This window comes from Acomys russatus, chromosome 27, assembly GCF_903995435.1.
Source record: "Acomys russatus chromosome 27, mAcoRus1.1, whole genome shotgun sequence".
In the NCBI taxonomy this organism is placed as follows: domain Eukaryota; kingdom Metazoa; phylum Chordata; class Mammalia; order Rodentia; family Muridae; genus Acomys; species Acomys russatus.
This window is the reverse complement of record NC_067163.1, coordinates 48,540,220-48,556,988: the sequence shown is the minus strand read 5'-3', so window position 1 is coordinate 48,556,988 and position 16,769 is coordinate 48,540,220. Positions and strand designations below refer to the sequence as shown.

Here is a 16,769-nt window from a genome sequence, read left to right as displayed (position 1 = left end):
CCTGCCCTTGAGTCTGTCTGTCTATCATACACGTGCACGTGTGTTTCTGTCTCTCTGTCTCTCTGTCTCTGTCTCAGTCTCAGTCTCTTTGTGTGTGTGTGTGTGTGTGTGTGTGTGTGTGTATGTGTGTGATCTTTCTAGCATCTATCTCTTTTATCTATTTATTGTCTGTCTGTCTATCAACTAATTTTTTGTGTATTTAAGGTAAAAAATAAATTGACAATATAAAGTATTAATTCTTAAATTTGATACTTGAAATCTAAACACTCTCCTTCTCTATCTGTCTCTCTCTGTCTCTCTGTCTCTCTCTGTGTGTCTCTGTCTCTGTCTCTGTCTGTCTCTGTGTATGTGTGTGTGTGTGTGTGTGTGTGTGTGTGTGTGTGTGTGTATAAAATCTTGAAGCAGCATGAGGTATAGTAAAACTTTCAACATAATAAAATGAGTGTGAATTGAAACAGATTTTGCAGGCAGCAAGAAAAATTTAGCTAATTTACCACTTTATTAAAATTTACTTGCTTCCTATTATTTTTCACTTTACTTGTTCCTTTTCCTTAACATTTTGTACATACAAATAATGTTTATTTAATACTATATGCTTACATAGTTTCAGGGTACATTATCATCAAAATGCTAAACACAAAACAAGAAAATAATGCATATTTCATGGGGACTAGTGAACTCATAATAGAAAATTAAGATAACAAATCTCACTAATACAAATTTAACATGGTCTCATTTATTTATTTATTTATTTATGTTGAAGTGTGGAAGTTCTATGATGATTCAGTTTTTACTGAACTATAGACTTTTAAATACTTTAAGAAAAAGTTGTTAAATTTTGATTTCTATATTTAATTATTTTATTTAATTTCATTTCTTGATTTCATTTCTTGTGGTCACTGATTTGGAATTTATGATTTCCATTGATTTGGGAATTTGAGAGTTGATTGGGTCTCTGGATCACTGTAAGTTGATAGCCTCTATCGAGACAGCTGTGAAATATTACAATTTAGATTGATCTCATCTGTCCTTTTCTCTACCATACCCAGGTAGTTATCTATGCTCTCCCTGTCTCTGCGTCTTTCTTTTTCCCTCTTACACATGTGCTACATGCACACTTGCACACACACACATACACACTCTTACACTAAAGGAGATGGATAGATGATAGATAGATAGATAGATAGATAGATAGATAGATAGATAGTAAAGGATACATGCATACATACATGAACAGACAATTTGTCATTTCTTCTTCCTCTATTATAGTTCAGTTGTGTATCTTTGGATTTCTCACTTGATCTTTTTGAGAGTCAGACTGCTGCTCACTGAATTAATGAATATGAGCTAATTCTCGTGGATCTTCCATGACACAAATATTCAATTGCTCCTCACTTGTAGCAATCATGCCATCTGACCCTGTGTGCTCTCTCACTTTCAGAATCAAAAGAATGAAAACTCATAGATTCCAATCCTTGAACACCATTAAAATTCAGGCACAGCCTGCTGGCATTTCAGTGAAGACAGGGTAATTAGAACATAGGAGCTGCAAAGGGTAGAAATCACTGCTCTGATTCTGGGAGGGAAATCTTGAATTTAATCAACTCGGGGTTTTCTGCCAAGAAACAACTGAGGGGGACCACACACTCCTTGAAAACTGATGCCAACAATTAAGCTGGCCCACAACACTTCCTGAGTGCTTTCATTGCAGTAGATGTGTGGAGGGTCTAATTATCCATCCAATAACGAAGGATTAGTCCCTTGGAGATTAATTAATCAACATGTGCAAATTACATTGTGGATAAGTGCTTTCTCAAAGAGAAGAAGGGAAGCAACCAGATTAAGCACTCCAGCTCCACTCCTCATCTTGGCTCCCGGGATTCTCCTGAGGATCCTTTCTGAAGTCTGCACAGTGAGGCAGCCAGGGCATCACTGCCACCACCCTTCTTTCTGTAACCATCTGTAGTCAGTTTATCTGCTCAAGCATTTTCCACCAGGTTCTCTTGCTTTTAACCTCTTTCGTTTTTATCTTTCCCATTACTCAGACCCTCTATTCACCATACTCCCATACCAATGGACACCCCTCCCTCCTGCAAGATAAACATGCAAGAGCTCAGGTAAATAGAACTGCAGAAAGTCTCTAAGTAATTCTCACAGTCTCCATACGTGCTAGAGTTTACTTAGCTGCATGATTAAAGACCACACTTCAAAGACCCAGAAAACAAACATAAAAGTCTGACACCCAAAAAGCATTCTTTGTCTCACCTATAAGAAGTACTTCAATACTTACAAAGTGACCAATATAATTTCTGACAACTGGGAATTATATGTAAACAAAGCTTCCAGGTCTTATGAAATCTATCAAAGTAAATTATACTATAAAACACTTACGATAAAGACCTCTTGAAAGTAATGGGGAGTTTTCAGTGAAACAGAAACAAAGAAATGATGTCTACATGAAGCCAAGCACTATGAGGAAAAAAGGATGAAATTCCACCAAACCCTGCTGAAAAGTCAAATGAGATTTAAAAAAAAAAAACAAAAAAACAAAAAAAAACACTAATCGTTACTGTGATAAGCACAGCAAATAAGTATACATTGACAGAAGATGTAATGTAATTCTTTTCACATTTTTGTAAATTAAAATCATTAGAGAAAATTTGAAAGGGAACCCATGGGTATTGTTTGTAAAGAATGGGTTTCGGTGTGGTAACTAGATTCCAGAGCAAGTACAGCTACTGGTGTCTAATAATTGTCCTCCTTCCCGAGCAATTGATGTAATAACTCTAAGTCCATTCAAGATGAAGGACTTCAAGATGAAGAAATGTAAGACCTCTATGGATCGTGCATGAACTGTAACAAACTCATGACTTAAAGATAAAATACCCATAATCCCACTAAGGCAGTAAAATCATATTCATTATTTAGATGCTGCCTTCTGTTCCTAAATTTTTCAGGGCTACAAATTTAGTCATAAAAAAGTGTGAATTTGTTTCTCTATGTATAATTGAGCTTTCCTAGTTGTGTATAGGTTTGTGTTAGCCAAAAAAAAAGCTTAATATTTAATTTGAAATGATAAATTTAATCCACACAATACTTTAAACAGTCAAAATGTATGGGTGCACATCCAATCTCTTTGATGCTTTTATTGAATCGATGGCTCAACTCTCAAAGTTCTTGACATCACCTCTTCTCTTCAAGATGCTACTAGGTGAAAAGATAAATATATGGCTTATAGACTGTCTTAACAAAGGACAGTGATGGTGTGCTCAAGTAGGAAAGGAATTTCCTGCATCCTGGCTAATCTTGACTATAAAATGACAGGTCTTGGAAACCCTGAATAGATAATGTAAGGTTTTAAAACCCATTAAATAGGTGGGTGCGTCTCAGTACTATCTTTACAAATGTACAGCTAGTTTAAAATGATTCTTTCTCTGTCTCTGTTTGGTCCTAAGTTAGTTAACCTGACCTTTACCTCCCTGGGATATGAGGAATCCCCCCATGGTCTTTTCCTGCCTCCCATGAAGTTCTAGTCAATGTTATCTCACTATAGCCTTTAAAATACTCTGTCCTTTTAATGGTCATACACAGCACTGGTGTTCAAGCTTCAACGCCAGTTCCTCCAGCAAGAAGCAGGTCAGAAAATTTAGGTCCTGTTGATGCTATTTAGAAATTGAGACCTATTCAGGGGGACTAAATTCAATATTATCCCTGCCATGCACACGCAACACACACGCACACACACACACGCACGCATACAACTTCATCCATCTCCTAATATCACTGACTCCATGGGCATGATTGCATTTCATGACAAGGAAAAGGCACCGAATCCTTAGTGTTCTCTCATAAATAGTAATCTTCTCGTCCATACTTTAGCTGAAAACCTGAAATAAATTCTAATCACAAACCCCTCTCTCCTCTCTTGCTTGACCCCAGAGACTAGTGGGTATGCACTGACCAGTGTTCCTTCCTTCTGCTTCAGACACCAAATGGACTCTCTGATGTCCACATGATAAGGAGTTGGGGGTTGAACAATGGTAAATGAATTCTTATTTGCAAAGCTTAGATTTCATCAATATTTTGTTGTTGCATAAAGCAGGCTTTATAAGGCAGACACGACTTTGTCTTCACCTTTGCACTAAGAGTATTAAGCTCCATCACTACCGCCTCTGACAAGGGATGCATGATCAGCTTGATAGCAGAAACACACCTCAAAGAGAAGTGAAAAACATTTCATTGTGGTTCTCCCAGTACCTCTGTTGCAAAGAAAAGCTCAAAATGAAACTCCTTACAAAACTACATAGCCATTTCTCACGTGTTGAAGTATCCAGATAGTAAGAGAGATGGGTAAAGAATCACCAGTGTTTGATGGTTCAGGGATTTTTTTTGTCTTATTTGTCTTGTGTATTGGGACTATCTAAAAGAAAACCCCTGCTTGTTTCGCAGGGCAACAGGGAGGAAGGCTACTCAGATCCTGCGATGGCTGCTCAGGATGCGATGGTAACTGAGCCCGACTCTCCTCCTGACTAACAGAGCCTTTGGTAAAGTGCGGCTGCCTCTGATGCTCCTTCCTGGCTGTGTGACGTTGCAGGTGCTGTGGGAAGCCTGCCAGCAGAAGACTGGAGAACATAAAACCATGCTGCAGATGATCCTGTGCAGCAAGAGCTACCCACAGCTCTGGCTGGGTAACTAGAAAAAGATGCTGTCCAGCTCTTTAGCTGACTGAGTGACATACAAGTAACTAGGCTAAAAGAGGAATTGTCATCCAGAATTATAGAAAAGCCAGTTAGAGCTCTGAATTAGGTCTGTACAGTATGCCTCATTTAAAGGTCACTGCTAAGAGATAAAGCCCTGCCATCATTTAATTTCTTTCCAATAACAGAATTCTATAGCTTTCAAATGCTGACTCTAAAAAGTTACCTATTTAGATATATTGGCTATTTTCTTAACAGGCACATCATATTGTATCCTGAATAGTCTCTAGTGAGCTGACTGTGGCCAGCCTATAAGTCAAGGTCTTTTTTTTACAGACAGTGTGATTTATGAGATATCAATAGATCCTGTTGGTCTTCAAGATGAGCGCTCATTAACCTACACTTGACTTTATCCAGAGTCTGCACCTTTCCTTTTTCCATCATTAGAAAAGCAAATTAAGTGCAATTAAATGAAACATAAAGCCCTATCCATTTTTTTTAAGCCGCAGTCTACACTAATTCAACGACGACTCTTTCACTTTGTGTCAGTTAAAGATTAATACTGATGAAAGCAATGCTTCTTCACATCTGAGTTGAAATGGCTGAGAATTAAACGCTGCCGAGGATAAGGCCAGCCGAGTAAGTTCTCTAAGGAGAACATTTAGTGGTAGCACGTTATTATATGTCAGTAAATGAAGCCACTCATGGTAATCTCCTGTTTCTCAAAATAGCTCTTCTGGCCTCTTATTTCTTAGCATTCCTCAAGGGATTCTAGTATTTAGGGTTTATATTTAAGCTCAAACAGGAAGTTTACTTTTGGCAAATAAATGTATATGTATTATTATATTCTCAGGAAATGTCTCAGAGGCAATAGCTTACCCTGTGCTTTCCCTTCATCTAAGTCAGCACTTGAGCCAATGAGTTCTCCAGAAAGTGACCACCATGCCCAGGCCAGCAATAGTAGATCATTGGAGTCCAGGATTCATGCAACTTTTAGCATCTCACAGGATCTATACTTGCTGCAAAGACTAGATACATCAGCCCAATGGGTTGTAGTACCAGGAAATACTTCAGAGAGGAGACCGACCTTGGCTAGGTATAATAATCTAAGCAGTGTTTCTGCTCTAAGTGTATGATATTTATGAAAACTCCCTTTGAATTACATCAAATTTCCTGAAGTTTTCCAGGAATTTCAAAATGTTTCTGGCCAAGACCTGGTGAATGCCATCAATGACTGTTACGATGGCTACTTCCAGGAGCTGCTAGTTGCAATTGGTAAGTGGTATTTTGCGTAATGAACAACAGACCTTGCATTTCACAGTCAGAGATGACAGGCTCTGTCTGGATTAAATGTGCATGAGTAGCATCTTAATTGAAACAATGGCCTCAGTGCAACTATTTGCGAGATCTATAAGCTCTAGGCAAGTCCATTAGCCAGTGGCTGGATGCCATGAACTGGCAACCTGGAAACATTAATTAATTGGCATGAATTCCCTAAGAACAGACTCACCATCCATATGAGAAAAGAGAAGTCTCAAATGCCCTCCCTCAGGAAGTGACTTCTCACAGCTTTAAATCAGTGTTAGGATCTCTGACTTCCACCTCCCTTTCAAAGCAAATAAATGCCAACGATGTGACTATTTTCTTGTCTCCTAGAAAAAAGGTAAAATTTCAATTGTGCTTCTGATGATGTTTTTAAATTTTTACTATCTTTAATATGTTTGCTTTTAGAAGTAAAACGTATCACCAAAACAAAAAGTGGTAATTAGGAGTGAGTTATGAGTGTTCTCAGAATTTGTATGGCCATTGCAGAAAAGGCCATAGGTTTTATTCATAAAGACTATTCCAGTGTCTTTGTCATTTACTCTTTACCATTTACTCTGTGATTTGGCAGCACACAATCCAAAAACTATACACAAAAAGTCATTGTGAAATATACTATAATAGGTGCACCAAATGAGCATTTAGATGTTTGTTGAATAAACAATCGTTGAGAGGTTTTTCATTCCAAGGTTGTCTTAGCATGGAGCTGAAGGTTCAGTCACAGGATTTTTATGAATTATCTAATAAGAGATTTTTAAGCAAGCATATGAGTAAAATGATTTGGTAGAGTCTATGGAACACCAAAATATATGTGATATTGATGGCTTTTGTCATCTGAGAAATAAGTTCACATATAGATGATATAGATATACATTTCATCAAATTCCTAATAAACAGTTAATACATCACATGTCAGCTAATAGCAACAGATTTAGATAATATGAATAAATTAATAAAATATATTTAAAAATTGCCTCCATCAAAAAAAAAAAAAAAAAAAGAATTGGAACTCACATCATTGAAATCTCAAAACAGTCCAAACTGCTGCCACAAACAGTAGGGATGAGGGAACAGACATCAGGAATACCACAAAAAACTTACCTGGTTCATTCTGTCAATCAGTACTGAACGTGCAGGTAGAATAACAAAGCAACAAAATGAACAATAACAACTGAAGCCCCTGCTCTCTGGAAGCTCATCTTCCAGAAAAGGCTCAAAATTAGTTATCAGACTTAAAAATAAGATAAAGATGACAATATGGTCTCGTGATCTGAAGTAATTACTTGAACTGTACAGGAACAGTAATATGATTTTGTTTTAAAGAGAGATTATAGTTCCTTATTTATTACTCATTTATGTAATTAGTGTATTTCTTTTTCATATGAGGACTAATTGATGTTCTGCAGTCTCAACTCATATTTAACAGGGATACCTGTTGGGTTGGCGCCAGGCTGTTCATAGCCCTGGCATATATAATCAAATAGTATCTAAGACTGGAGGAGACACTTTCCATGTGTTACTGTTTCTCCTTTAAAAAAGCTTCATTTTATTTACAAATCTATAAGGATCTGATGTCATTCTAGAGACGTGGCCCTGGACCAGTTTTAGAGGCTATCTGCATAGATGGCACTTGGGAAGATGAGTGGATTGCATGTGCTTGATTTTATACTTAGCATCACATTCTGAGGAACTAGTAAGATGGTCATATGTTCAGTGAAGATCATCTGTCATTCTAAAGTATAATGTTGACACAGTATACTTATAAATAGAGTGTGGCTCCTGTTACCCTTATTCTAAGTATTGACATTATACAGTGTGATCATCCTGGAGGAATGTCAAAGTGCTCTCTATTTGTTCCCCAACTTCCCAAGCATTACAGCTTGTCATTCAAATATCTTCTTTGCTCTCTAGTTCGCTGTGTCCAGGACAAAGCAAGCTATTTTGCTTATAAATTATACAGAGCAATCCATGTAAGTATAGCCTATTTCTTTAATTAAAATTAAGATCTATTATTTTTGTATTTCAAAGAAAACACGTTCAGTAAAAAAGAAACAAGTTAAACACCCAAAGCAAAATTCATTGAGTACAGATAATCTCTGCTTTCTTCAACATAGGCTCATAAGACATACAGAACTTCAGGGTTTATGCCCCTCCATGCAGTTTAGAGCCTGAGTATTATTTGTTTAAATTGATAATCCAAATGCATTTGGACATATTCAAAGGCACTAGTTCATAGCTGTGCAAGCACAAAATATATGGCCAAAACTGCCAAGTCATTGTAAACTCTCACCCTCCCAAGATATATTTTTGAAGTTTGAAAACAAAATATTGATAATAGCAGTGTACTATTTGAAAAATGTTCTTTTATATATCATTAAATGACAATAAAATGTAGAGCTATTTTTGTAATTAAACGAGACTGTTGTCCATGCCTTGGTGTGACGTTCAGGAACACACTATTTGTGCACGTTCCGGTGTGACATTCAGTAACACACCCTGTAGCAGTCTGTTTTAAGGACACATAGCTCATCAGATAAGATGCTTGAATTCTCCGTCATATTCTGAAGTTGTCTCCAAAAAGAAAAGGCTGGCCTAATGAGATGGCTCTATGAGCTAAGGCTCGTGCCTCCAAGCCTGATGATCTGAGTTCAAACCCTGGCACCACATCCTGGAGGAAATAACTCCAGCTAGTTGTCCTCTGACCTCCATAGGTACACTGTGGTACACACACACACTCACACGCACACACACACACACACACACACACACACACAAACACACATGTGAACATGCATACATGCACACACTCTCACATGCACACACACGTGCGCAGATGCATGCACATGCACACGTGCACATACACTAAATGTAATTTTTTAAATGTAAAGAAAATATTTCACATAGATTATTGTACAGATGTCATAGCCTTGAACTAATAAAATAAAATTTTATTAAAACAAGCCAATATTATACTGATTTGAACACAGTATATAATTTTATATCTCATTAATATATAGTAATTGTATAAATAACAGGTTTCATTGTGACATTTTCATACACGTATGTAAAGTATTACCAAAGACATTTTTACAGGCCAACTTCTTGATGTTTGCCAGCAAGTTGGGGAGGCATGTTAACAGTTAAGTATACTTTTAATATATATGGTGTGCCAAGGAGTTTTCCTACCTCATAAATAAGATTCTAAAGTTTTTGTCTGTCACAAATCTCAAGTGACCTACCTTTTAAAAGTAAAAAACTTGGTCAGATCACTTGGTTTATTCACTTCCAATTATGAAGTCTATTAGTAGATTTGCATTCAACATATTTTGATATGCATTCATACACACACACACACACACACACACACACACACGCACGCGCATGCACACACTCATAATATATATTAGATTACATTGTGTGGCCACCAGATGTCACCATTATTCCATTTGAAAGACATTTGAAACATTCCCATTGCTTTTGGAGGCCTGTGGGCCCACAAGCAAATTGCTACTGAAGGGGAAGTCTGTTGTCCCTGCTGAACATGCCTTTAAAGTACTGTTTCTCTGTCCACCTTTCTACAACTTTTAGGACTTCGGCTTCCATAATAAAACTGTCATCAGGATTCTAATTGCCAGAAGTGAAATAGATCTAATGACCATAAGGAAACGTTACAAAGAGAGATTTGGAAAATCCCTCTTTCACGATATCAAAGTAAGTCTTCTCATGATTTACTTTACCTTACATTGTATTCTTTCTGAGCCATTAATAAAAGCTTTAAACAACTTGCTGTGGGGATTGGAAAAGCTCCATGTGTGACAAGGGTGACTGACATTAAGAATTTAGACAGCGTTTAAGTCTCTGCACCATGAAAATAAATCCTATTGATCTTTGCTTTGTTTTTCTTGGGGGGGGGGGTTGGTCTATTTTGGTTTTGTTTTGTTTTGTTTTGTTTGACACTGGGTTTTTCTGTGCAGCTGTGGCTGTCATGGAACGCACTCTGTAGACTAGGCTGGGCTCAAACTCAGAGATCCTTTGCTTTTAAACAAAAAATTTTTATATAATCATAGAAAATGTTCTGTCTCTATAACTGTGCTTCCAAGCCTCACTTCTGAGGTGAAAGACACTGGACTAGCCAGGGGTGGCAGCTCACCTGCAATTATACCTGCAAACCTCACACTAGATCTACCTAGGTGAGGCAGGAGGATCAAGACTTCCGGTCACCTTTGGCCACAAAGCAACTAGAGGCTAGGACAGGCTGCCTGAACCTTTGTCTCAAAACACAAACAAAAAGCAAACTGAGGATCAGGAAAACTAGATTTTGCCACTAGAATGCATTAACTGCAGAAAGGATCCCTACCGCCTGCCACACTCCTCATACCATCCCCGAGGGCAAGGCAGCTAGTCAAATGCCAATATAGAGACATTTAGTACTGAATGTGAAAAACTCTGCATGACCGGCCACTTTACCTGTCAGAGGGCAAGGAGATAATAATTCAAAAATAAGCTACTCTTTTTCTCATCCTGATCTTCCCAAATGTTGCTAAATGTTTTACATAACTTGGGGAAAGTGAACCATATGGGCCATTTGGTAACTTGAGGGTGCAGTATAAAATCAATATGTTTAGTTTCGTCTCAAAAAAAAAAAAAAAATACCTAAAAGGTTTTCCAGATAGAAAAAACAGGCCATCAGAACACACACAGTCCTTGCGTCTATGTCTTAGTTTGTGCTTTGTGCATTCACATTATTTTCATGTGAAATGCCCAGTCACAAGAAGGTACATTTTAGCTCACTTAATTATTCATGATATGACTCTCAACGTCTCAGAGATTGAAGCCACAAAATCTAACAGGCTTTTTAGGTCCTTGTAGGAGCCAAAGTGGTCATAAGAAATTGATGAGTCAGTTAAAATCAACCTTGTAGGGTTTTTTTTTTCCATGTTTTAAATCTTTTTTTTTTTATAATTTATTCAGATTACAACCCGATTGTTATCCCCTCACTTGTATCTTCTCATTCCTACCCACCCCCTCTCTTTCACCCATTCCCTTCCCCTAGACCTCTTACAGAAGTGGACCTTCTCCCCCACAGTCTGACCACAGCCTATCAGGTCTCATCTGCATAGTCTGCACCCCCTTCCTCTCTGTGCCACCAGGTCTCCCCACCAAGGGGTAGTGATCAAACTGAGGACATTTGATAAAATGTTTGCTACGTCCACCTTGAAGACCTGAAGCTATTAGTGATAATCAGCATGTACTATTTAGTCAGAACTCAGTTTCTAAGTGAATAAGCTAGCTCGTGGACACTACTTGTAATAACCCCTAGCCACATCAAAGACAGGTTATAATAACCCATTGTTATTACATACTTTTCTATCTGTGAGTCTTAATTCCACAGCTTTGTTTTAAGAAAAACATTAATATGACAAATGGTTTTGTGAAGATAGACACTATAATTACATTCACTCTGCAATCTTTCTGCAATATTTAGAAATGATGAAAGAACATAAAAACAAAAACCAAAAATTGCCCCTAATTCTCTATGACAGACACCCACTAATGAGAATTTTCTAGTCCCTAAGATGCCTGGAAAGCTTGTACTTCCTCAAATTCCTACACTTAAGCCCTAATCTTAAGAAGATGGTGTTATGGGCTTGGCTTTTCAGAGTTAAGTCATAAAGGTAGAACTCATGAGTTGGGCTATTTTCCTTATTACAAAAAAAAAAAAAAAAAAAAAAAAAAAAAAAAAAAAAAGCGATTCTCCTTTGTACCTTCTGCCGTGTCTAGCTGGAGTCTATGAAGAAGTATTCTCTCAGTAACACTAAATATGTTATCACCTAGATTTTACATCCTCCCAAACTTAGACATAAATTACTGGCATTTTACCACCTCATTCGTGAAAGCCATAGTGGACTAAGATCACCACTGTTGATCTTTTTTGAAAGTATATAAACAATAATGTTTTGCTGTCAAAAGGAAGGATTTCATTAAACTAGGATATCCTCTTGTATAAAGCATACAGCAAAGTAGAAAAGCCATCTGACATAATTATGCGCTTTTCAACTTTCCATTGTTATGTGTAACATTTTGTTTTATATGTTGTTAGCATAAATCTTCCTGCTCATCCATAATTGATATTAATTTTCAAAATTAATATTTCTTCATACATTAAACAATATAAATAATTTCAAATCTTTTGAGACACGTTTGTAATGTCCAGTTTCTACATTGATTTACTATAGTAATAAAAACATTAGGGTACCGATTTTTAAAGCTGAATAGAAGATTCATTGTAGCACAAGTTATTGTGCTCATAAATACACATTAAAGTTCTATCAGCTTTATATAAAATATATCATATTGACTATAGTCACTATTTTAATAAGTTAATATGTTTCACTTTGAATGGTGCTCAGAGAGATCTTTAGTCAGGAGTAATAATAATTTTGTGAAGGCTAATGTTTCATAACTCTTTCATATAGCAATTATAAAAATTATAGTTGACTTATAGAAACCACAAGAGATTTGATTTTTAAGTGCTTGTATATTTTTCTTTTCAGAATTTTGCTTCAGGGCACTATGAGAAGGCACTGCTTGCTATCTGTGCTGGTGATGTAGAAGACTACTAAACTACATCAAAAAAAAGGGAAGATTTGAAGGTTACAAAATCCTCTTTATAGACACCTCAGATATAGATGGTTGGATTTACGTTGTTATTGAGTCTTAAATAAAACCATACAATCATATTTTTCTTCTAGCTCTAAAATTATTGAGACAAGAACAATATATACATTGACAACATGTAATCCTGAATTTGTACCCTTTTCTCAACTAGTAATTAATTAAATTGTGTATAGTGGAATAAGAAAAACATTGCATTGGAGTAAATTTTATTTAAACATGAATGGTTATTTCTGAGACAAGACAAGAAAGTCTGGTCATGGTTGTCTTTAGTATCAGTCTGAAATCTATAAAAATGCAGTGTAAAGCCATCCTCAGTGGCAGTGTCTGACCATCTTCCATTGGTGGCCACCTTCAATACATGATCATCCTCCATGCATGGCCACTTTCAGTGTCTGGCCACTCTCAGCAGAATTTCCTGGACTCTTGAAAAAAAACACAATAAACCTGAAGTGAGACCCTAGAATAGCCTTTAAGTGTACCAAGAGGTACACTTATTGGATTAGCTGTACAAGAAACTCAGATGGAAAACTAAGGGTCCCCATGCATCTGTGTATATACTTTGAGCTTATTAATGCCACTACTGTAAAGATAATTAAGCTACTTTTTAAAAAAGTTCTTTAAATTTGGAGAAAAGCAGAACACATGTGGACCATCGCACATGTACTCCATGGCACATAGGCAAAGACAAGAGGGCAGTTACTGGGAGTCAATTTCCCTGTGGGCTCTGGGGATCAAAATCAGCCACTTGCAGCTGGGCGGTGGTAGCACAGACATGTAATCTCAGCACTCAGGAGACAGAGGCAGGCTGATCACTGTGAGTTCAAGGACAGCCTGGTCTACAAAGCGAGTCCAGGACATCCAAGGCTATCACGGAGAAACCCTGTCTAAAAAACAAAAGCAAAAAACAAAACAAATAAAAAATCAGCCACTTGCTTGATAAATGCCAGAAAGGGCATTGCTCAATATATATAAATTTTCATTTAAATTATACTTATATCATTAGCCCTTCTCTTTCCTCCCTCCAAGCACAGCCATGCACTTGCCCTGCTTGTTCTCTCTAAGATTCGTGATCTCTTTTTCTTTAATTATTGATGTGTGTGTTCCTAAATATATAAATACAATCTGCTTAGTCCATATAAGGTGGCTTGTAGATATATAACATGAGGGCTAACCACTTGCCATGCATAGCTAGTTGAGGGTTCTTCCCAGGGAAACCCTATTTCTCCTTCTGTCAACATTCCTTAGTTGCCTAAAGTCTTTTTTTAGGGCTGGCATGTAAATGCTGTTTTTATTTCCTCAGATGAAGGGATGAGAGCCATTCCCAAGCCTACACACACTCTAACTTTCTGCAACCCTGGACCTTGATGGGTTTCAGCTTCCAGCCTCCATCTGCTATCCTCGGCCTAGAATACCATTAGTCCCAAGACTTACTGCTAAATAAGCTCACCCTTTCTAGTTCTTTCTGAACTCTGGCTGGCTGGCTCAATTCAGCTGTTCTCCTCTCCACACTGACTTATTCAAACTGGCTTCTCTCCACTTCCCATTGTGTCACCCTGCTTGGAAAACGTGCCTGTGAACTCCACCAACAACTGCACGAATTCAGCTGCACTCAGCTGAACTGCACCAAACTGTCCCGTACTATACTCCTGAACTCTACTGCTCTACTGTACTGTCTCCACAATATCTCTCTCTCTCTCTCTCTCTCTCTCTCTCTCTCTCTCTCTCTCTCTCTCTCTCTCTCTCTCTCTCTCTCTCTCTGTCTGTCTATGTGCTTTCTTAAGTAGCTTCTCTTTCACGTCTGTTCTCATGAGAGTTGGGTGTATCCTCTGATCTCTGACCCATTCATCAAATCTTCCTCTGATTCATCACTTTGTCCATCAGTTAGGCACCATTGTTTGCAATTAAAAGTTATATTCAGTTCCAGCCAGAAGGATTAAGAGTGTGTGTCCCAGCTGGAGGGATTAAAGGTGCATAGTAAGAGCCTGTCTGTATTCCAGCTGGGTCTAGATGTGATCTCTTGCCAGAGTTGCCCTGTTGCTGGGTTAAATTTTCTGTACACTGGGGCCCCATGAGGTTTCCCTTTTTTCATGTTAGCATGTCCATTGGTTGCCTCCTTGTTTTGATCTTTTTCCAGAGCATACATGTTGATGGAATTTCATGAATGTAGAATCTGACATTTCTAGGAGACGTAATCTCACAGCAAACTTCCTGGTCCCCGGGCCTGTCTTCTGTAATGATCCCAGAGCTTTAAACACATGAGTTATGTTGTAGACGTGTCAGTTGGTGCTGTGCACAACATGATAACTTATTCCCCATATTTTGATACGTTGTGATTTTCTGTAATGGTCTTTATTAAAAAGAGACATTTCTTTGGTAAGGGTGAGGTCCAGCCTTCTATGTGAAGATTTGAACATAGGAACAACAGATGAGAAAGAAACTTATGACCTTTGTCTTTATGGGTCTGTGTTATCTCACTCAGTATGATCCTTTCTAGTTTCATCAATTTATCTACAAATTTCAAATGTTTAATTTTTTGTGAGGCTAAATAGTATTGTGTATTATATACATGCATGATATAGGTGTAGGAAAAGACTTTCTGAAAGGGATTCCTCCTCATCCATGAATTGAGGCAACAATTGACAAGTGAGACCTCATAACACTAACACGCTTCTATACAGCTAAAAAAAAACCATCAGTTGAATGAAGAAGCCCACAAAATGAGAATCTTTAGTAGCTGTACATCTGGTTGGGAATTAGTGTTTAGAATATGTAAATAATCCAAAAAATGAGCAACCCATTCACAAACCGGGATTGGGATCTAAACAGAGATTTCTCAAAAGAAGAAAAAAATGGCTAAGAAACATCTCAAAATATGTTCACTATAAATATAAATTTGTGAAATATAAGTCAAAATATATTTGAGATCTATCTTATCACAGTCAGAATGATAAAGATCAACAAAGCAATAAATAGAAAACACTGGAGATGTGAGGAAAGGGGAACCCTCATTCACTGGTACTAGGATTTATTGTTGAATTTTGTCTGTATGCTTTAAAATCAACATCAAAGACATTTTGAAGTTGAGTTTTCTTTTCTGTGTGTGTGAGTGTATGTCTGTGAGAGCATGTTTCTGTGTGTATGCATGTGTGTGAGCATGTGTATGGGTGATAGAGTGTGTGTGTGTGAGTGTACATGTGTGTGTTTGTGTATATGACTCTGTGTGTGTGTGTGTGTGTGTGTGTGTGTGTGTGTGTTACAATGCAAGCATGCTAGTACATGCAGAGGGCAAAATAGATGTTTAGTGTGTTCTATCACTTTCTATCTCTTTGCATTGAGATAGGGTCTCTCACTGTTGTGACAACTGACTGATTGGTAAATACTCTTTAACAGTGAACATTTTGGTTTTTTTTAAAGCAATTTTCCTCTAGTAGAAGAAAGCAAAGGAAGTTTTTTTTTTTTCCTAACTTTATCCTTGAAGAATGGAAAACAAGTTCTAGAACATTGAACAAGGTGATCATAAAAGTTGGAGCTTTATAATGAAAAGTAAAGAAGAATTCATTTTTAAACATATAATTACACTGTATTTTCCCATACATGTGTATCTATTTCAACATCTTTCATATTTCATCATGGAGAATCATCTCTTCCTTCACTGAATTCATTACTACTTATTTATTTTTGTAGATGATGTGAACAGAATTTTCTGAATTTTTTAGTGGAAACTTATCATGAAAACATGCCTTTGAATGGAGCTGGAGTAATGGCTCAGTGATTGAAGGCACTCAGTGTCCTAGCAGAGGACTTAGATTTGGGTACCAACACCTTCATGGTGTTTCAAAACTACAACTCTAGTCACAACAGCCCTAACATCCTTTTCCAGCCTCTGCAGGACCTGGCGTGCATGTGGAATCCACACAACCTTTCAGGAAGACAATCATACACCTAAGATAGAAATAAATATTTTAGGGAAAAAAAGGCCACTGATGTTTTAAATGTATTTTTAGCTAAATGTGTGTGTGTGTGTCTGTGTGTGTGTGTGTGTGTGTGTGTGTGTGTGTGTGTGTGACATTT

General features: G+C 37.3%; 1 protein-coding gene across 1 annotated transcript in view; it reads left to right on the top strand.

Annotated features, from left to right (window-relative positions):
* Nucleotides 1-12,810, top strand: part of Anxa10 (annexin A10) — a 75,355-nt gene extending 62,545 nt beyond the window's left edge. Inside the window, exons 7-12 of the mRNA XM_051169906.1 lie at nucleotides 4,450-4,503; nucleotides 4,595-4,688; nucleotides 5,877-5,972; nucleotides 7,932-7,990; nucleotides 9,609-9,731; nucleotides 12,575-12,810. Coding sequence (XP_051025863.1) covers nucleotides 4,450-4,503; nucleotides 4,595-4,688; nucleotides 5,877-5,972; nucleotides 7,932-7,990; nucleotides 9,609-9,731; nucleotides 12,575-12,643 — 495 coding nt within the window. The 3' untranslated portion in view covers nucleotides 12,644-12,810. The remainder of the gene's footprint in view (nucleotides 1-4,449; nucleotides 4,504-4,594; nucleotides 4,689-5,876; nucleotides 5,973-7,931; nucleotides 7,991-9,608; nucleotides 9,732-12,574) is intronic.
* The last annotated feature ends 3,959 nt before the right edge of the window (nucleotides 12,811-16,769 follow it).